Consider the following 21,551-nt stretch of genomic DNA (forward strand, 5'->3'; position numbering starts at 1 on the left):
CGGTTTTAGCAGGATTGAAGTGGCAGACCTGTCTCGTATACTTGGATGACGTCATCGTCTTCGCCGGAAATTTCGACGTTCACCTTAGGCGGCTGGCAACAGTACTAGAGGCCATCAGGTCATCAGGACTTACTCTGAAGCCGGAAAAGTGCCGCTTCGCTTACGAGGAGCTTCTATTTTTAGGCCACGTCATCAGCAAATCTGGAGTCCGCCCCGACCCGCAGAAGACAGCTGCCATAGCAAAGTTCCCACAGCCCATCGACAAGAAGGCAGTGCGTAGATTTCTTGGCATGTGTGCCTACTACAGGCGATTTGTCAAGAACTTTTCACGCATCGCTGAGCCGCTGACGCAGCTAACTAAATGCGACGTCGAGTTCAAGTGGGAAATGCCGCAGGCCGAGGCATTTCAAGAACTCAAACGACGCATGCAGTCGCCGCCCGTACTTGCGCACTTCGACGATCACGCCGATACCGAAATCCACACTGACGCCAGTAGCCTAGGCCTCGGCGCCGTCCTGGTCCAGAGAAAAGATGGACACGAACACGTGATAGCTTACGCTAGCCGGTCGTTGTCAAAAGCGGAAGGCAATTATTCTACAACCGAAAAGGAATGCCTCGCCATCGTTTGGGCTACAGCGAAATTTCGCCCTTACTTATATGGCAGGCCATTCAAAGTCGTCAGCGACCATCACGCCTTGTGTTGGCTAGCGAATTTAAAGGATCCCTCAGGACGGCTGGCACGGTGGAGCCTCAGACTACAAGAATACGACATCACCGTAACATACAAGTCCGGACGAAAACACTCAGACGCCGATTGCCTATCCCGCGCCCCCATTGACCCGCCGCTGCAAGATGACGAGGATGACGACGCCTTCCTTGGAATAATAAGCGCGGACGACTTAGCCGAACAACAACGAGCGGACCCGCAACTTAAAGGCCTCGTCGATTATTTGGAAGGGCACACCGATGTTGTCCCCAGGGCATTTAAGCGCGGATTATCTTCCTTCACGCTTCAAGACAGTCTACTCGTGAAGAAGAACTTCTCGCCAGTCCACGCCAATTACCTTCTTGTTGTCCCGTCAGGACTTCGTCCAGAAGTATTGCATGCCCTACATGACGATCCGACCGCTGGACACCTCGGATTTTCCCGGACACTATCGAGGATACAAGAAAAGTATTATTGGCCACGCCTGACCGCCGACGTCGCCCGTTATGTCAGAACATGCCGAGACTGTCAGCGACGCAAGACACCGCCGACAAGGCCAGCCGGATTACTACAGCCAATCGAGCCTCCTTGCCGACCATTCCAGCAGATCGGGATGGACTTGCTGGGACCCTTTCCGACGTCAATAACCGGAAATAAGTGGATTGTCGTGGCGACGGACTACCTCACCCGCTTCGCTGAAACAAAAGCACTGCCGAAAGGTAGCGCAGCCGAAGTGGCGAAATTCTTTGTCGAAAACATCCTGCTGCGACATGGCGCCCCAGAAGTCCTCATCACCGACCGAGGAACGGCCTTTACAGCGGAGCTCACCCAAGCCATTCTGAAATACAGTCAGACAAGGCACAGAAGGACAACGGCTTACCACCCGCAGACGAATGGTCTTACGGAGCGGCTGAATAAGACCCTCGCTGACATGCTAGCGATGTACGTCGACGTCGAACACAAGACCTGGGATGCCGTCCTGCCGTACGTAACATTCGCTTATAACACGGCGGTTCAAGAAACAACACAGATCACGCCGTTCAAGTTGGTTTACGGCAGGAACCCGACGACGACGCTCGACGCCATGCTGCCGCACGTAACGGACGAAGAGAATCTTGACGTCGCTACCTATCTCCAGCGCGCCGAAGAAGCCCGACAGCTCGCCCGCCTACGAATCAAGAACCAGCAGAGGACCGACAGCCGACACTACAATCTCCGACGACGCTTCGTCGAGTACCAGCCCGGCGACCGTGTTTGGGTATGGACCTCGATACGCCGACGGGGACTGAGTGAGAAACTATTGCGACGCTATTTCGGACCCTACAAGGTCATCCGACGTATTGGCGCACTGGACTATGAGGTCGTGCCAGACGGCATTTCGCATTCACAGCGACGTCGCGCACGACCTGAAGTGGTCCACGTGGTGCGTCTTAAACCATTTTACGGACGCTAACGAACTTTCCTTATTTCGCTTTTTTCTATGCTATGAGTGCTTACTTATTACTTTGATTTTGTTTGCAGCATCGGGTCGATGCTTTTTTTTTTAAGAGGGGGGTATTGACACGTGTACTTGTCTTTATCGGGCGACAAGTTTTGCCGCCGAACAAATGTTATCGCACAGCGCGGGACGCGCCTGCATGTACCCGAAGTTTCTGGAAAGTTATCGATGCTTCTACCCGCTGTCTGTTGTCGCCGAACGTTGTGTTATCTGATTTCATCGCTTGACACGAATGGTGTAGAACATTTTAGAAGGCATGCGGGTCCCAACGTTTAATCTGGAACATTCGATGATTGCTGTATAAAAGCCGACGCGCTTGACCCGCTGATCAGATTTTCGACGATCGCCGACTGTGTTCGCCGCTTTCGTTGTGCTATAAATGTAGCCTGTTTTGTGGGCACAGGTTCGCCCAATAAAAGCTAGTTTTGTATTCCACCGTACTGCTTCTTTCTTCGCCGTCACTACCACTACCTCTGCAGTTACTGCAGTGTATCAGCCACTTGCGAGCAGAAAGTCTGAATTTCTTGATACCTTTGAAAGCCTTATATGTTAGTTAAACTTAATGCACGTGCCTTATTTTCTGATGGGTGACGTAAAGATCGACATGATAAGCGATGACGCAGCCACTGTGCAGTACACATTAAACAAAAAGACAATTCAAAAGCCACGGATCAGCACAAGCCTTCACAAAAGAATCAGTATAAAAAAACAAAATGTATCATAAGTTTGTTCAAACACGTGACCTAGCCGCTCTTAAAGAATTCAAAACGTGTCGCAATAAACTAAATGCCGACACGAAAAGCTAAGAAGATTTATTATGATTGCCTATTCGCCAAGATTTACAGTGGAATCTCGATGATACGAATCTCATGGGGTCACGAAAAATATTCGTATTAGCCAAAATTCGTATCATCGGAATAATTAAAACTAGCTAAATTAAAGAGTCGGAGGTGAACTCACTCGGGCATGCGTACGTAAAAAGCATTTATTTCTTGAAAAAAAAAGTCTTTAATGCCCTTTTGCTTCTTTTTCTTTGTCAGGTCACTTAGCAGGCTTTGTCTAAACCCATAAAAACGCGAGCACGTGTCGTCACTGATTTCATCCGTGGCCATAGTACGCCTCAGAACTTAGAGCGCATGCAGCGTTTCAGCTGCCGGTGCTGGTCCTTCGCCATCGCCCACGTCTAACAAAGAACGCGACCCAAAGCACAGCAGCTCCATCCAACGGCACGCGAAAAAGGAGGAAAAGCACAAAAGCGCCACCGCTTCAAACTCTTCGCGGCCTCTGCGCTGTACGGCGACGTGTCCGCGCCTCTGCACCAAAAGAGAAAGGGAGAAATCGCGTGACTGCGCATTGTTCTCTTTCGCGGCCGTCATTGGGGCTCATGCTCGAGGTCGCGTCCGTCCGTGCACTGGAATCGTGCCAACTGTGGCCTCTCCTCCGCGCAGCGGCGCAACCTCCTCCCTTCCTTAGCAACCGGCGTGGCGGCGGGGGGCGCAGCTGCGCATAGCAACCGTGACGTCGCACAGTAGCGGTAGAACGAGCGCGCGTCGTCGGTGGCAGCTGCACTGCCGCTCCTTCGTCAGACGTCTCGTTGCAGGCGAGTGGGTGTGATGCATGGCACCGAAGCGGCCCAGTGACAGCGCGCCAAGCGGTTCGTGGAAGCGGTAGCGGATGCCAGATTCCCCCAACGCCAAACGCCAGAAGAACAAAGAGCGAATGCGCATGCGACGACTGAACATGTCACCAGATGCGAAAGCAAGGGAAGCAGAACGGAAACACCAACAGCGACTGACTAGATCTCCGGGTATCAGAAGCAGAGATGCAGAACGAAAGCGGCAGCAGCGACAGGCGATATCGTCGAACACCAAAGCCAGGGAAGCGGAGCGCAGACGGCAGCAGCGTCTGGCTTTCGCCAAGCACACTTTAGAATTTCCAAAATATCTTCGGTAATTTTCGTATCAAACGACGCGGGTCGAAAATTGATTCGTAACAACCGTTCTCTAGCACGTTGCAAAGTAATGGGGCTCGGCCGGGACCACAGAAAAATTCGTATCATCCAGAAATTCGTATGAGCAGTGATCGTATCATCGAGATTCCACTGTATAATGATCCTCGCAATGCAGTTAATAATCTGGGACAACTTGTGGAAAACAAAATGCGTTTCATTGTCAAAGCCCTCTCGCAAGACATGAGGGATCATGCAGCTATAGCGGCTTTGAATGAATATTTTGCCCACTCTGGGGGGTGACTATTTTCCGCCTTCAGAACAGAGTACGCGGGAAGCAATCTGCTGTTGAGTAAGACAGCCCAACACAATTAGTTTAGCCCCAGTGACACCTTTTGAGGTATTAAGCTCAATAAATAGACTACATAACAATGTCGCAACAGGTTCTGATGAATTAAGCGTGGCGCCTATGAAGTATGTTGTGGATCTCGTCTCAGAGCCCCTGGCTCATATCATTAATTGTATGTTCATTTGTGGACTTTTCCTTTCTGAGCTGAAGCTTGTGCTTGTATGCCCTCGACATAAAGGCGGTGCTCTAAATGACATCTTGAATTACAGGCCAATCTCTGTCTTGCCTGTTCTATCGAGGGTGTTTGAATCTGCCATAAATTGCAGACTAAGGAACTTTCTTAGTAAGTATAATATAATAAACAATGCTCAGTATGAATTCCAGAAAGGCAAGCCCACTGAATTAGCCATATTAAACATAAAAGAAGAGATACTAAACAATTTTGAAAAATGACTCTATACAGTTGAGTTGTTTCTTGGTCTGAGAAAGGCTTATGATAGTATAAAACATGATATCCTAGAACAAAAATTATTCGACTACGAAATATGCGGTGTTGCTCTTAAACTTATTAAAAATTACTTATCTACCAGAAAACAATATGGTAAAGTCAGAAGCTTAACGTCAGCAGAAACTGAACTTAAGCAAGGTGTTTCACGGGGTTCTATGTTATCTTAGGGCCCTTATTATTTATAGTTTGTATTAATGATATATGTAATATCCCTTACACAGAAAAACTAGTTATGTATGCAAGTGTATAACAGCTGTGTCTTACCAGTACTCACGTACGGGGCAGAAACCTGGAGGCTTACGAAAAGGGTTCTACTTAGATTGAGGATGGCGCAATGAGCTATGGAAGGAAGAATGGTGGGTGTAACGTTAAGGGATAAGAAAAGAGCAGATTGGGTGAGGGAACAAATGCGAGTTAATGACATCTTAGTTGAAATCAAGAAAAAGAAATGGGCATGGGCAGGACATGTAATGAGGAGGGAAGATAACTGATGGTCATTAAGGGTTATGGACTGGATTCCAAGGGAAGGGAAGCATAGCAGGGGCCGGCAGAAAGTTAGGTGGGCGGATCAGATTAAGAAGTTTGCAGGGACGACATGGCCACAATTTGTACATGACCGGGGTAGTTGGAGAAGTATGGGGGAGGCCTTTGCCCTGCAGTGGGCTTAACCAGGCTGATGATGATGATGATGATGATGATGATGTATGCAGATGATATGAATGCCTTTTTTTAGTGCTGATTCAATGAACAGTCTCCAAGTTGCTGTAACCAATTATTTAAGGCATGTGGAAGTTTGGCTAAATGAAAACAAACTTGCATTAAATACACGTAAAACAAAATACGTTATTTTTGGGCCTATGAACAAACTATGTATTAATCTGAAATTCTCCTTTCAAGGTATAACATTAGTGCGTTCGCACGCAAAAAGTTCTAGGTGTTTGGTTCGAGGAAAACATTTCATGGAATACCCATGTGTCAAGGATTGCTTCTGAATTAGGCAAAACCGTAGGCTTTCTGTACAGGTTATCAAATCTAGTTCCATTATGGCTAAATAAAGCTATATATTACGGCCACTTCTACTCTCGCTTGTCTTACTGAAAGCTAGTATGGGCAAAAATGTTTGCTCAAAACCTAAACAGATTCGAGATGTAGAAAAAAGCTTGTTAGAATGTTTGAAAATTCTTATGTTCACCCTGGCGAACTATGTACTCATCGGCTGTTCATAAATCAATATTACTACAGCAACTGATCTTTATACATATAAATTACTACTTTATACAAAACGATGAGCAAAACGTGAACAAGGTGAATGCAGGAGCCAACGTTTCGACAAGTGGACTTCTCTTCTTCAAGGCGACATATGCTTTCCTCGCCACAGTATATATAGGTGGGGTTCTTCTAAAGGGGAAAGGGTGTGAGGCGGGAGGACGCGGAAACGAGGGAAAAGTTGTTAGCATGTCGAATTGAGAGTAAAGAAACGCTGTGTACAAGGTCAAAGCCAGGGCCCCTCCCCCTTCACCCCGGTCTGTCAAAACACGCGCATTAGCTGGCGTGTCAAGGGCGTCTGCCCCGCCGGCTGACAAAAAAGGGGAAAAAAAAGAAAAAAAGGAAGGAAGCAAAGGAAAGGGGAGAAAAAAAAAAAGAAGGGGGGGGATACGCCAAGAAATCAAACTAAGTGTTGTTGCCTATAGCTTGAAGTTTAGCATAGTGAATAGATTCTAAAGCTCCCTTTGAAACGTTTGTGCCTATTGGTTGCAATGTCTTGAACTTATGAATAAGGTATGATTCACCATACCTTATCATACCTTATCATACCTTATCCATAAGTTTAAGACATTGTAACCAATAGGCATAAATGTTTCAAAGGGAGCTTTAGAATCTATTCGCTGTGCTAAACTTCAAGCTATAGGCAACAACACTTCGTTTGATTTCTTGGCGTATCCTCCCCCCTTCTTTTTTTTCTCCCCTTTCCTTTCCTTCCTTTCTTTCTCTCTCTCTCTCTTTTTTTTTGGCAGCCGGCGTGTCAGACGCCCTTGACACGCCGGCTAATGCGTGTGTTTTGACAGACCGGGGTGGAGAGAGAGGCGGGGGGGGGGGGGGGGCTCCTCTGAGCGAGTTTGTTAAACTGAAATATTGACTGTTCCGTAATTCGTTTAAGTGAAACATTTTTGCATAGAATCTATAAGAAAACTGCCAGGGATTTTTAAAAAGTTCGTTAGTCTGAAATATTCGATAAACCAACGTTCGCACAACTGAGAGTTTACTGTAAAAAGAAAGCATAAACACTCAGACAGACACCGTGGTAAGGAACACACTTAGGGATAATGTGGCGTATAACCAGTGCGCGAGTCCGGGCAGACCACGATGGCAGGGGCGCTTAATAGTCTCGACGTGGCGACAAGATGATGAGAGAAGTTGTGCCGGTCTCACCAAAGGTCGGGGTGTTGAATGGTTGACCAGGCGACCAGAGCGCGCCAGCTCTGGCTTGAATAAGAAGGCTTGGCGGCACGAGCACACAGTGGCGGCATTCTGGCCGGGCTGCTGGGGGTAGAACTTGGGCCCGTAGCCCGACTGCTCTCATCCTGCCCACGGGCACAGAAGCTCAAACGCCAGTCTCGGGCAGCGTGTGGCACGAGTAGATGGCGGGGGCGTTCTGGCCAGGCAACTGGGCATAGAACTTGGGCCCGTAGCCTGACTGCTCTCGTCCTGCCCACGGGCGCAGAAGCTCGCCGGCCTTGGGCAGCTGGCAGTACGATCGGGCAGAGTGGCGATGCACAGGAACGGGTTGGGAGGAGGCCCCGGTCGGGTGAAGTCCTGTTGGTTCGGGTCCGGAACCTGACGGCCCGTTTTCAACTCCTTGGTGCGGTGGCCGACCTTCTCCTGGCGTCACTTCCTGGAGCTCTCCCTGCATCTGCCCCTTCTGCCAGCGTGCCTCGCTTTTTCTTCTGCTTTGGCCAATTAGTCGTTTTCTGATTGGCTGTGTGACGCTCCGTGGTTTCTCCTAATTGGTTGGAATTTTTCTCTTGTTTTCTTGCGCCGCGCATTCACATGCCGGACGCTCTTTGGTGTTGTTTTTTCGCCAGCACGGAATTTGCCTCGGCGCGTACACTCCTTGTCTGCTTCTGTCCTTTCTGACTACCGCACCATGTTGCGCACTACACACATCACAGGCACTCTCAAGATGTCGCATGTGGGACGCGGAAACAGATGATAAGCTCCACCTAATAAAGCCACAGTTAGGACTCTGGCCCTCTACTACAAAATCACGTCGAACAGATGTCCTATTCTGTCGTCTAAGAATAGGACACACATTTGGCACCCAAAATTTTTTACTCACTGGAAATGAGCCCCCAACCTGTGGGAGATGCGGAGAGAGGCTGACCATCCTTCATGTCCTCCTAGAGTGTCGGAAAGCCGAATCTGACAGAAAGAAACATTTTCCGTTAGCATACCGGCAGCATATTCCCCTTCATCCTGTAATGTTACTAGGCCCAGAACTGCTCTTTGACACTAACGCAGGCCTAAGTTATACGAAAGATGTTGTGTTGCATGTTGTTAGCCCCACATGTTCGTAGCGTCTCCTCTCTTCAGAGGATGGCACTGTGATAGTTCTTTCGTACGGCACGTGCCTCTAGGCCCTTGTGTTTCAAGGGCTCTGGCGAGGCAACAGTGCTCCAGGCATTTTTTCTATCTCATATATTTTCTATTCTGCATCATTCTTTTACGATGAGTTTAATGTTCATAGTATTCGTCATTTGTCATCACCATAATTTTAGAGCAAGTAGATTTTACGCACTCTACAGCGACTATTTTTAGGCCACTTTACAGCCAAGTCACATCTTCCACAATACATCGTCAACATCACCACTGGTCATGGCGCTCTTTGGCCAAACCTGGCCCTTGCTCCACAAAACACCACACATCATCATCATCATCATCGAAATGCAAAGGTGGGATCGTTCCCCACCTGTGGCAGGTTGTTTCTTCATCCACTTTCATTTCCATTAATTTATTGTTTCTTTATTTAATATATTAAGCAAAAGTAATTTCCCCCATGATGTCGTCGGTGTCAGTGCTTGTTGGCTTCTTATGATATGACTAATAAAAATCGGGCCCCTCGGTTAACCCTCTTCTCGTTTATTACATAACGAGGGTCTCAAATTCGGCAACATTGATGCCTTCAGGTGGCATGTGTGGGTTTATCGACCGGTTGCCTTCACCCAAAAAGATCACTTTCTCGTGACGCCTGCGGCAGAAAGGACGTTCCACGTCCGCCGCCAAGGTCTGTGAGTGGTGGCGCTGGCTAACACTCCCAGGGTTCTACTAGCAAACATCAATACCCTAGAAAGTGGATGGCGAAACAGCGCCGCGGTAGCACAATTGGTAGAGCATCGCACGCGAAATGTGAAGGTTGTGGGATCGTTCCCCACCTGTGGCAAGTTGTTTTTTCATCCACTTTCAGTTCCATTCATTTATTGTTTGTTTATTTCATTTATTGAGCACAAGTAATTTCCCCTATGTTGTCGTCGGTGTCCATGCTTGTTGGCATCTTATGATATGACTGTTATAACATGTTGTTTTTGCAAGACTAGCGCTAGTGAAACGTGCCACACTAAATCACTTATGTCGCATGTAATTTCTTTTTATAGCTCATGCTTCTCTTACAATCCTTCCACTTGCGTAAACTGCACACCTTCTGTTCATTTCTTAGTACCACATTGTGATTTTATAAATACATTGACAGTGCAAGTGCGTAATTTGTCATCTTATGTATTTTACTTGTTTATTGATACAATAACGTATGTTTGGCTGTGTCTGTTTATACGCCATGTTTGTTATACTCCTAGCTTCTGAATAAAAAGTGGTGGCTGTGCTTGCAGCTTCAAAATGACAGGTGGTTGGAACTGGGCGCCATTTTGAAAAAGCTACACGGTGCTGCATTTCGTTTTTTAGGTGGTTGTTTCTAATGGGAGTTTGGAGCTAGGTGCAGGAGCGCACAGAGAACAAAAATGACACTGAAAATCTGATTGTCGGACCAAAAGGCTGCCCAATCATAACTGCTGACACCAGCTTCAGTGCGGATAATTTTTTAGTGTTTTTAAAGGTGAGTTCATATATAACGAACTATTGGCGTAACAACTGCTTTTCACGGAACCATTGAGTTAGTTATAAATGGGCTCATCTTTATCTGTAAAGGGCGTCGAGACCTTGTTAGGCATTTAGCCTTGAGCTCCTCTTAGACAGTGTCTCAGGAATGAAGTAAATTAATTGAATAATATATGAACCGCTTTATCCTACTCTGTAGTCTGGTGTGAATGTTGTCTTATACAGTTAGACCCACTTATAACGATGCCAGATATAGCAGTCTATCAGTTATAATGACTACATTTCACGGCATTAATAATTTTCTGACCCTGCCTACTGAAACTGCATCCAGATGGAACGAACATTTTAAAAAGTGGCCTACTGTTAGAACCAACAGTTAACACCTGCTCCAGCCAACTAGAATGTGTCACTACAGTATGAAAAAATCCACTCGTGTCCTGCTGATATCAAAATATATGGCAGGCGCTCGGAGACAAAATGGCGGCTCGTAGTAGTTTCAAAATGGCAGGTGACCGGAACTGGCTGGGCGTAGTTTTGGGAGTGCTCTACACCGTCGCATTTAATTCTTTAGATGATGTTTTGAACATAAACTTGCAGTTAGATGCAGAAAAGTGCCAGGAGCAAAAATGAAGGTACTGAAAATCCTCTTTTCAGACCAAAGTGGTGTCGAATCGTGACTGCCGATGCTAGCTGCAGTGGTGTGAATTTTTGGGTGTTTTGAAGGGCGAGTTCACATATAACAAACTACTTACAGCGATCACTTTTTGTGGAACTGTTGAGTTCGGTATAAATGTGTTTGGCTGTATAGGCTGATCACTAATTCAAAACTATGTGAAAGGTGTTTTCTGACACCACAATTTGTATCTGATTCTGTTTGGAAAATTACAATTTGAAGGTGCCTAGTAAATATGTGCTGCAGCTGCAGGGTATCAGCTGGGCTTCCTGGCTATGTAGTATGAGCAGAAGCTGGACAACGATGTGTTAATGATTAATGTCATCACAACATGTGCGAATTAATAACACGCAGGGCGGGACGTGCTGAGTGAGCCGTGCCAGCGGTTCTTCCGCGAAGGCCTCACCATCTCCTTCACCAAGATCCTCACCGATGAAGCAGTCAGTGGATGGAAGTTCGAGATACATGTGAGTCGGGCTTGAGCATGGTAACACCACATATTTCTCTCTCTGAGCCTGGTGGCTGCTGCGCGGCGTGTGCACATCATGTGTGGCCTTGTCACCTTTTTACTCGTGACATTGGTCGTGAGCACAGTGTACAACCAAGAAGGAGAGGGGCATGTTGCATCTTGTTTGTGTGCTCTTACCGTCGCTCAACATTTGCATCAAGTATTATGGTGCCACCTTCTGGTACCCCTTGAAACTTCTCCTAGTACAGTGAAACCTTGGTGATTCAGATTTCACGGTACTGAAAAAAAAAAAAAAAATTGTCTGAATGAACCGAATGTAGAATTACCGAGGGTATCAAGAAAATACTAAACAAATGCTTACATTAGTATGCTTTTATTTACTGAATGACTCTGCAAATACTGTTTCTATATTGCACAAAAGTAGTGGAAAAGCTGCAACTTTTATCATCTCGTGTCTGATTAGTGCTTTCAGTGGCAAAAGTGTCACGACTTCCTTCGCAGCGCAGCCACAGACAGTAATTGCTAGAATAAAGGCACGAACAGGCACGAATTGTTCTGGTGTTCCTGTTGTTCACCTACGATTTCCACTGTGGCCATGTGGACACTTAATTTTGGTTGGATGCTCTTTTGCATTGCATAATCATTCATTCATTCATTCATTCATTCATTTAAATACCTTCAAGGCCCATAGGACGTTACAGATAGGAGTTGCGCAAAATGTGGATATAATACAACCTCTTAAAGAAAGAACGGCAAAATCGCAAAAGTAAAATTTTTTTTTTCTAATAGTATACGTAAAAGTCAAGGGGGGATGAGGGTAATGAAAACGTTTCTTTTTAAAATTTTTCAGCACATGTTGTTTAACTTCTCTCTGCACATATATTGTAGAATGCTGATTTCAAATATCTCACTTGTAAGAAACGATATGACAGAATACAATAGTTCTAACTAGGTCATTTCTTACGAGCCTTTGTAGTAATTTATCTTTAAAATAGAGTGTTTGTTAAATATTAATATAAATAATATAATATAAATATAAATAATTATTAATGTTTTGCCATAGCAACAGCCAACCACAAGGCGCCTCTCAGTGCGTTGACGCACTGAGCTAATAGGAGGGCCGCGTGCATCGCGAGCTTCATCAGACTGGCCCCTGATTGTTTTACATTTGTGCTTTTTCTATGCAGCCATCGTCGGTGAGGATGCGAAGAACTGAAAGGCGTAACTTTGAGCTCCCGAACGATACCAAGATAGTGGCGCTCAGCGGCGGGAAATACGAGCAATAGCTCCGTGAACTCCAGCGTTTCTGCACGATTTTGGGGGTCGTTTCTCGCCATCCACACTGACGAAATAATTATTTTTTTGGACACTTAGGCTGCGTTTCGGGGCAAATCGTTTTGATATGGTGTAGATTAGGCATTACAGATGCCGAATTAAGTAGTTCCGAAAAATCAATTTTTTTTTTCCTTGTGATTTTCGGTTTTTAAGACCCCCGTGTTCCCCCTTAAGCTCTAAGTACAGGGCAAAATGCAAGTAATATATTGCATACACCTTATGATCATCAAGTGCTATTTCAAGTGCTATTTCAAGTGCATCAAGCTGGTTGATTGAAACGATGGAGGTGGGTAAAGTGTTACAATCTCGACCTGCCTGGGGAACAAATGAATAAAAAATCATGAGCCGCTCTACTCTGTGAAGGTGAATGACCAGTGAAGCTGTCTCACACACGACAAAGAGGGAAAACACGGGGAAGGCGGGAGATGAAATTCAAGACGATGAGCAAGGCGAGAACCATGTAAAAGTGAGAGCCAACGTTTTCGACAAGTTGACTTGTCTTTTTCAAGGCGACATATGCTTTCCTCGGCACAGTATAAACTTTGTTGATACGTTCCTGTTGCGTACATTTTCCCAGCGCCAATGTTCGCAATCGAGAACAGAAAAAAAAAAGGGGGGGGGAGGGGGCGACCCAATAGAGTTATGCTTATTTTTTTGCCAATTCATGTGTTCCCGTAACACAATTTTTCGGCACCAATGTTCAGTCCATCGCCAAACTGCAATCATATGATACCGTTTTCCGGCCGCTAGATCCCATGTGAACAAGAAAATGCGCGAGGCGCGCGCCACCCAGAACAGTATTGACACATGGACTTGTTTATCTCTCTCGGGTGAAGTGAGTGTTGCGGTGAAGTTGCCCGCCACGGCAGCTTCAGCACAATACTTGCCCACCCGTCTCATGTGAAAATGCTTGCGTGCACTCAGTTCCTTATTTAGATACTACCAAGTCTTCTCCGGTGTTGTCACGCACAGTATTCACAGCTATCACAGCCAATGCTATTGCGATATAAGCATCTTCACCTATTTGTTTTACAGCACATGGTGCATGGTGCCATTAGTAGCGTACTGCGCATTTTTAGTAGGCGATAATCCAAACGCACCACCGTTCTCAGCTGCAGGCGGCGTGATGCTGGCATCACGTTTCGCTTCCGCGGCATCCAGCGTCGCCTATCAGCTTGATTTCATTTCGGTTTCCCGTCACCCTCCTAAAACACCATGCAGTAGAAAAACAACAAATCTTTCCGGCCCCCGAAACACCACCAGTTTGTCACGAGTCGGTGTCTCATGTTGCAACTATCTGCGCGGTGCTTCGCATTACGTAGATGTCAACATTAGCTGAGCCCGTAAATTTTTTTTTGACTTTGGATTGTACGTTTTCCCGGTTAGTATCTTTTTTCTCGCATTTCTTTCCCGAAACGTTTCAACTGGGTCGCACTATAGGTATGGTCCTTTTAAGGGGGGATGCGGGGCTAAAATACCGATTTTCGGAAAAAAAAATGTGTTTTAAAGCTTGAGTTGTTTTGGACTGCTGGTTTAATGAAGAATATTCTCACCAGGTTTGGTTGTTATCGGAGAAGTAGAAAAGAAGAAAATGAATTTTTTTCACGACGCGGTGGGGCGCATTTGCCGTCGAAGGCGTCTGTGAACGCTCTTTTCAAGACGCGGCCGCGGTGCGGGCAAAAAACCGAACGTGAAGTGAATGCCTGTGATAGAAAGTTTGTTTTTCGCGCTGTTTAGTGATGGAATACTTTCCATCGAGACTATGCAAGGCAACTATCGAAGAACTAAAAAAGAAAGGCATATTACTGGCCGCAGAAACCGAAACAGGAGCTCGAACCAAAGCAGTGGGTGGCAAACCGAAACAGAAGCTCGGATTGGCGGAAATGTACCACGTGACCACCTAACGCTGTTTTCGCGCCATTTGGAGTCGTTCCTGCTTTGGTTGTGCTCGACGCTTGCTATGTGTTGCTATATCTTCCTTCTGTGAGCTTATTGCGATCATCGGGTGGCCGGTGGTTTGACCCGAAGATGCCCGCAACGAAGGCTTCGACACGGAAAAGCTTCGGGAAGCGAAAACGCACGACGAAAGCGAGAGGCCTAAACAGCACTGGGCGACCGCCAGCAAGTGAGCGTCTGCCTGTGCGTTCGCCAAGCCCAAGCCTGCTGCCGGCGGCTGATGCGAACCCTACAAGCTCCGATGGTGGTTCATCACCTATGGAAATGTCTACTGGTTCTTCTGATGGTGGTGAGTGCCAATTGACGACATTTGAAAGGAAGGTCGCGCTACTTTGCCAGGGTCCTGCCGACGAAAGCGAGGAAACGCCGGAGTCCAGCGGCTACCGTTTTGTAAAAGTTACAGCCATCAAGGCGGTGGTAACATCGCTTCTGTGCCCGCATTGTCACGGACAGTCGTTGGACTTGGAAGAAATCGGTGTGGGTGTGAATCTGGAGTTTGTCGTGATGTGTAGATGGTGTGGTGAAGTCAAGAAGGCCGCGCATGCTCCACCTGTGAAGTCCAGTCGGCAGCCTGAGCTTTCATTGCGCCTCGTGGTTGCAAGCCGTAACTGCGGCATGAACTACAAAACCATGGCAAACTTTTTTGCGGGTATGGACGCGCCAATGCCCATGCACCACAAAAATGAGGGTGCACGTGGCATCAAGAGAGTATTTGACAAGCTGGAACTAGAACATGGAGTCCAGACGATGAAGCACGTCCAACAAGCAACCCATCAAAGCATTGCCCGAGCGAAGGCAAGGGCGATGGACAGCTCTAAAGTTGAGAAAAAGAAAAGAAGGCTTGAAGCAATCGCCACAGAACAGCGTCGCGTTGAAGATGAGGGCCCGACCTATGGAGCAGGGCACTTTGATTAATTTTTTTTTACCACAAAATAAAATAGCATGTTCTCAAATCTTTGAACTCATTTTTCTGAGTTTGCACTTTTTGGGGAAACAAAACCGTTAGGAAAACAATCATTTCTAAACTACATTGCCAAAAGATGCTTTCAAGGTGGTTTCTAGACTGAAATTTTCTCAGGAACAAGATAAGATACTTTTTAGGGTGCTAAATAGTTTCTAACAGAAAATATTTTGAGATGTCTGACATGTAATGACAACAAAAAAATTGAACTTTGTTTTTAGATTGATGACATTTTTACAGAAATTGCATAAAAAGCATGCGAGCGGTCTTATCTTGCACTATGAACCATCTAGAAGATATCTAATTACAAACAGTTGATATATCTCCATTATTTTTGAAATGATAGTTTTCCTAAGCTGAGACACATGATTGCTGAATATGAGAGCTATAACTTTTTGTATGTTTGAGCTAGCGCATTGAAACTTTGAATATATTCTGATGAGCAGATTATAACCAGTCGCTGAAAATTTGATAAAAATTGATGCAGTAGTTCAAAAGTTGACTCTTGAGCCTAGCATCCCCCCTTAAAGGGGAGAGGGGGGTAAGGCGGGTGGGCGGGGCAATGACTGAGGGAGTGTTAACGGCAATGTTGTAGAATTGAAAAGAAAGGTATGTTATTCAATGTCGGCGGAGGTATGTGAAGTTGCGTTATGGCAGCCGGTTGATGTGTCACCTACTGACACATGGCCGGTGACATGGCTGAGTGTCAGCTGGCCATGTGTCCACGGAAGGGGCCTGGACTACAGAAGAGGGGTATTTGCTCTGCTGGAGGTCAGTGAGCGAGGAGGTCTGCTGGAGGTCTCTCTCTGAAAGCGAGAATAAAAGCAGCGTCAGAAAATGGTGCTCGCGTGAAATTTTTTTTTTAACGGAAACAGAACAAATATAAATAAAAGAATGGAAGGGAGGAAAGAAAATAAACACAATTAGGAACCCACTGAAAAATAACTAAGTGCTGTTGCCTAGAGCTTAAGATTTAGCATGCTCCCTTTGAAACTTGTATGCCTGTTGGTTGCAATGTCTTGAACTTATGGATGAGGTATGATTCTCTGTATTTTCTGTCTCGCGCAGAACTGAAATTTGACTATAGGATGTAGAGTTTAAGTTCATCGATGTTATGACCTGCTTGGTTGAAATGCTTATCGCCGGTTTTGGGAAGCTTTTTAGCTGTATCTACGCGATGTCTGTTTAACGTGACATTAATTAATTGTCCCGTTTCACCGACATATTGTTTCTTACAGAAGAAACACTCAAGCATGTAAATCAGATTGCAACTAGTGCAAGTAAAAATAGTTTTTACTTTGTGTGTATAACTACTTGCAGTACTATTAATTTTAATGTCACTTTGAAGATGTCTGCAGGTTCTGCACCTGGGGTGACAACATGCTTTTATTAGGCGGGAATGATATTGGCTGACTTTTGCATGCACTAACATTTCTTTATCTGTTGCGGCAATAGGTCACCCTTGATACCACGGGGAATGCTTTTTTCAGACGCTCGTTACTTAGTAATATTGGGTGGTAATATCGTAGGATGTTGTTTATGCTTGGGAGGGCATTATAATATTTTGTAATAAAGGCTGGTGGTCTCTCAGATTCTGGTGTAGGCTGTTTCTTAGCTTATTCCGACTGCCTCTCCTATCTTGACATGACAACATGAGCTCTGTCGAGAGGAACTTGTGGGTAGTTTCATTCTGCTAGCGTTGCTTTAAGGACATTTAGGTTGTGGATATAATCATTGTCTTTGCTGCAGATTCTTTTTATCCGTTTCACTTGTTCGGCAAAAATTTCTTGCTTGCTGTGTTGCAGGTGATAACTGTTGTAGTCTATATATTGTTGGCTATCCGTAGGCTTCCAGTAAAGTGTCATTCTCAGTTTTACATTTTCTATGTAGACCGTCGTGTCGAGGAAGTTTATATGACTAGGATGACGGTAAGCATGTTAATTTAATACTCGGGTGAAAGCGGTTGGAGGGGCTAATTAGGTCTGTTAATGCACTTGTGCCATGTTCCCATATTGTACATATGTCGTCAATGTAACATATAGGTGAGCGGTTTTAAAGGTTATGATTTTATCAGGTTTGCTTCAAGCTGTCTCATGAAAATGTTGGCATATATTGGAGCAAATGGTGTTCCCATGCTAGTGCCGAAAGTTTGCAGGTATTGAATAGTATCGAATTCAAAATAGTTGAGCGTGAACTAACCTAAGAAGTGACAGGTAAACTTCAGGAGCGTGTGCTTGGGGATGGATTGCAAGGTATTTCGATATGGCTTGTGGGGGTTCTACTCTGCGTGCGGCTAGGGCTGAAGGCGAGCTCCGGATCTAGCCCCACGCAGTCGCTTTGTGTTACTCCCCAACCCGTAGCGCGGGAATCGTGGCTATGTCGGGTTCGAACGAATAAGGCAACCAGTGGCGTCACCTGTAAGAACGTTTATTGCTACCGGCAATAAAGAACACTGGCAGAGGGACGTCCTCTCTGTAATAGTAATAAATAGGCTGGCCTCGTTGCCTGGGATAGTCAGGCAACGTGGTCACTCACGGGTTGCGGCAGGTACTACAGTCCGGCATATTAGGGGTCCGGCCTCAGAGAGAGAGGGTCTCCCCCGGTCGCGCTGTTTTGTACCTTTTTACCTGGGCGAAGGGAATGTCCTCCTCGCCCGTCAGCTACCTGCCCGCAAGTCGGGGATGAAGGGCGCGCGCTTCGCGAGAGCGAGGGAGAATCGGGAGAGGGCATAGTGCACCTCTCCCCTGTCTATGCCGGCTGTCGACGCGACGGCGCGGGGGAAGATGGGTGCGTGCGCTCCCCACAGGCTTCAATTCCTTCACTCATGGGTACCGTATTTACACGATTGTAAGTCGACTCGAATGTAAGTCAACCCCCCCCATATCGCGTGACCGGAAAAAAAAAAAAAAAATTAATAGACCATACCCGAGGGCGCATTCGATAACGAAAATTTATTAGTAGCTGACATGGTCACTGGTACTCGTCTTCACTAGTGCTGCCATCGTCATCGTTGCTGCAGTCCCACAGCGCGTCGTGGTCCAGCGAAATTTCAAATTTGGCAAACGACCGCACCAGGACATCTTGCAGAACAGCAGCCCACGCCAAATGCACCCAACCACACGCAGCCGTCAGGGAGGCTCTTTTGATAGGTCCGGTTGGCTTAATTTCGCAGCCTTCTGCCGCCAGCCACTCGTTGTACTCACGGCGGAGCAGAACCTTAAATTAAGGTGAAGGTCCAGGCTTGTTTCATGACCACGTCGCACTTCACTGGCAGGGACCGATCACGCATTTCAGCGACATACGCCGCAAGCTTAGCCTACAGCTATGGAAAGCGTCCAGACTTTGGCACGTGAGAAATTTCTCACTTGTCGCCACAGGTGAAAATTTCGCTTCACTGCAGTCGCCACTCTCGCTCCAACTGTTTAGAAACATCGAAATTGCGGCCCGCTGTGCAGTGATTTGTTTCTTCGGCGTAAAGGATGGCAGCCCTCCAGAACGCCGCTGTGAACGAGTGCCGAACGATTAGTTGGCCTGGAGCACTCATGACGACTGGGGAAGCATAGAACTAGCACGTAGCCGGCAGTCAAGTGGAACGCGTCAAACCAATACCATGCCAATACCAATGCCTTCAAACAGAGAAAGAGAAACCAGCGAGTGGTGCCTGCTCTTCCATGAACTACCGATACTCCCCGCAAGCGCCGCCGTTCTGAGGGTGCCGCCACAAATGGGAACAGCGGCGCTTCCATCAACTATCGACACCCCCCCACGAGTGTTGCATGCACTGTAAAACTCTCGAAAAGTTTGAAAAACCCTTCCGAAAAGCGGGCAAACACGCGGGATAGCGAAAAGATACAGGTAGGGCCATAAACATAAAATTCTAACTACGTTGTAGCTCCCGTTGGTATCGCTTTTTATTTGGCGGGGCCATGTTTCGGTTTCGATTGTAAGTCTATCCCCCAACTGCAGACTTTCAAATTTAAAAAAAGGGGTCGACTTACAATCGTGTAAATACGGTATGTTAGTGTAAAGGGCAGTAACATCCAAAGTGACTAGAATAGCGTGGTCAGAAAGGATTTGGCTGCTGTTGATGCTGTCCTTAATTCGAATGAATTGCGGTATGTCTTGAACAAAAGATGGGAGGGCAGTGGGAATGTTTGACAGGTGGTGATTTAAGAATTTAGATAGTGACTCGGTAGGTGTGTTGTTATTAGACACAATAGGCCAACCTAGAATTTCTGCTGTAAATATTTCTTCAACAGGATCTTTATGTATTTTAAGAAGAAGATAAAAGCGACCTGCTTCTTTGCTCTTGGGCATCACGAAGCGATATTCTGATTGCGTGATTAGTTCTCTGGACAGGAGCTCTGCTGTTGTGCTTTGCACAGTATTGCTGTAGTCTGAAGTAGAGTTTTCTGTAATGGGTGTGGTTGCTAAGTTGTTTGGAAGCCTAATTTTTGTACTTCTATATAGCCAGATTGCGATACTGCTACCTTTGTCTTCTGGTGTTATTACAATATGATTTCTTCCCACGATGACGATAGTTCACCGACCTCCAGCAAAGCAGATAATCCCCCCTCTCCCCCTTATTGCCCAGGCCCCTTCCATGAAAATCATGTGGCTGGCTGACACAAGGCGCTTCCTCACATTGCTCCATCGACGTCGAATAACACACTTCTCTTTTTAATTCTACACCCTTGCCGCTAACACACCCTCGGTCGTTGTCTCGCCTACTCGCCTTATGCCTGCTCCCTTTTAGAAGGACCCTACCTACTGTGCTGAGGAAAGCATATGCACCCTGGAAAAAAAAAAAAAAAAAAAAACCACCAAGTCCATTTGTCGAAACCTTGGAAACCCGGCTTTGTGACATTGGCAACAGCCCAATGTCAGAGCTGCCCGGTGCAGCGTCATGTAAACAGAGTATGTTTTCGTGGAGGCGTGTGGGCTCCTTTTGTGCTTATCTCTGAGCTGGAGCTGTATTCTCAGTCCGTACTTTCAGAGACACCGTGAGTTTGGTGGTAAGGTTTAGTGTGGCTCGGCACTGGCTGCTCCGGTGTGTGTACAGCACTCTGGCACTCTGACAAGCTCGCTATCTGTGCTCAGTGCCAGGAGTGCTGCCGGCCGCATTCTACAAGACCGATGCCGGGTCACAGAAAATCTCAAGTAAGGAATAATACAATCACTAAACGTGATCGCTGGAGAATGTCGCCCTGGTGTCTGTGGTATTTGTGACCAATGAAGTGCAAATGGCGACGGCGATGCAGTGGTTATGTTTAGAATTCCCCTTCTTTGAAACTAATTTCTGCATGTCTCGTTCTTCTTGGTAGTGAACACGGGGGCATGCTGTATTTTCCTTTTTTATAAATCGGTTGCATGTTACATTGAGGTGCGCATTTATTTTCTATGTGCACATTAGATTTGGGGGTCGATTAGAATCTGGTAAATCTGGCAATTCATAACAAATTGCACTTTGCACCTATGTCTAAGGTGTCTGAATTATCTTGGCTGCTAACTCCTTTCCACAGCAAACAAAATGTCACATGCCAAGGCAGATGTTAACTCTCTTGGTGGAGGACAAAGGATTTCTTTAGTTGCTATGGGTAAATGCTGAATTTACCTCTAAGATTCGGGGGCGCACTAGGTAGATAGGTACTCCCAATCCATCGCAATGACAGCCACTATTGAACGAAGTGAAAAGCCAGTTTTTGGGGAAGGTGAGAGATGGCAGCAGAGTAGTAATTCTTTTTTAAGGTTGCAGCACCTCTAGAGCAATGTTAGGCCAGTCTGCAATTCAGTTTGAAGAGATGTGTTTTTTAATATGCTTGACCTCTTGGGTCAAGCATATTCTTGTCTCTGCTGTCGTACATGTATGATGGCGACCCTCAAAGGTTAACTGCGCTGCCCCAACTCGCCATGTGGCTGATGCCAAGCTGTGCCCTTATGGAAAGGCTTTGGTTAGTGATGCCTGTGTGGGTAAGCAAGGGAAAGGCATGGAGCTAGGTGGTGGTGGCCTTAGCAAAGAATGTAGCGGTTCATGGCCACAGA

At 46.3% G+C, this 21,551-nt stretch overlaps 1 protein-coding gene across 7 annotated transcripts in view; it reads left to right on the top strand.

The window, feature by feature from the left end:
- faf (ubiquitin carboxyl-terminal hydrolase-like faf) overlaps positions 1-21,551 on the top strand; it is a 758,782-nt gene that overhangs the window by 158,850 nt on the left and 578,381 nt on the right. For all 7 annotated transcript variants that reach the window (XM_065437146.1, XM_065437151.1, XM_070532615.1 and 4 more), the window contains one exon: positions 11,143-11,255. In XM_065437146.1, coding sequence (XP_065293218.1) covers positions 11,143-11,255 — 113 coding nt within the window. The remainder of the gene's footprint in view (positions 1-11,142; positions 11,256-21,551) is intronic.

This window comes from Dermacentor albipictus, chromosome 1 (assembly GCF_038994185.2).
Source record: "Dermacentor albipictus isolate Rhodes 1998 colony chromosome 1, USDA_Dalb.pri_finalv2, whole genome shotgun sequence".
In the NCBI taxonomy this organism is placed as follows: domain Eukaryota; kingdom Metazoa; phylum Arthropoda; class Arachnida; order Ixodida; family Ixodidae; genus Dermacentor; species Dermacentor albipictus.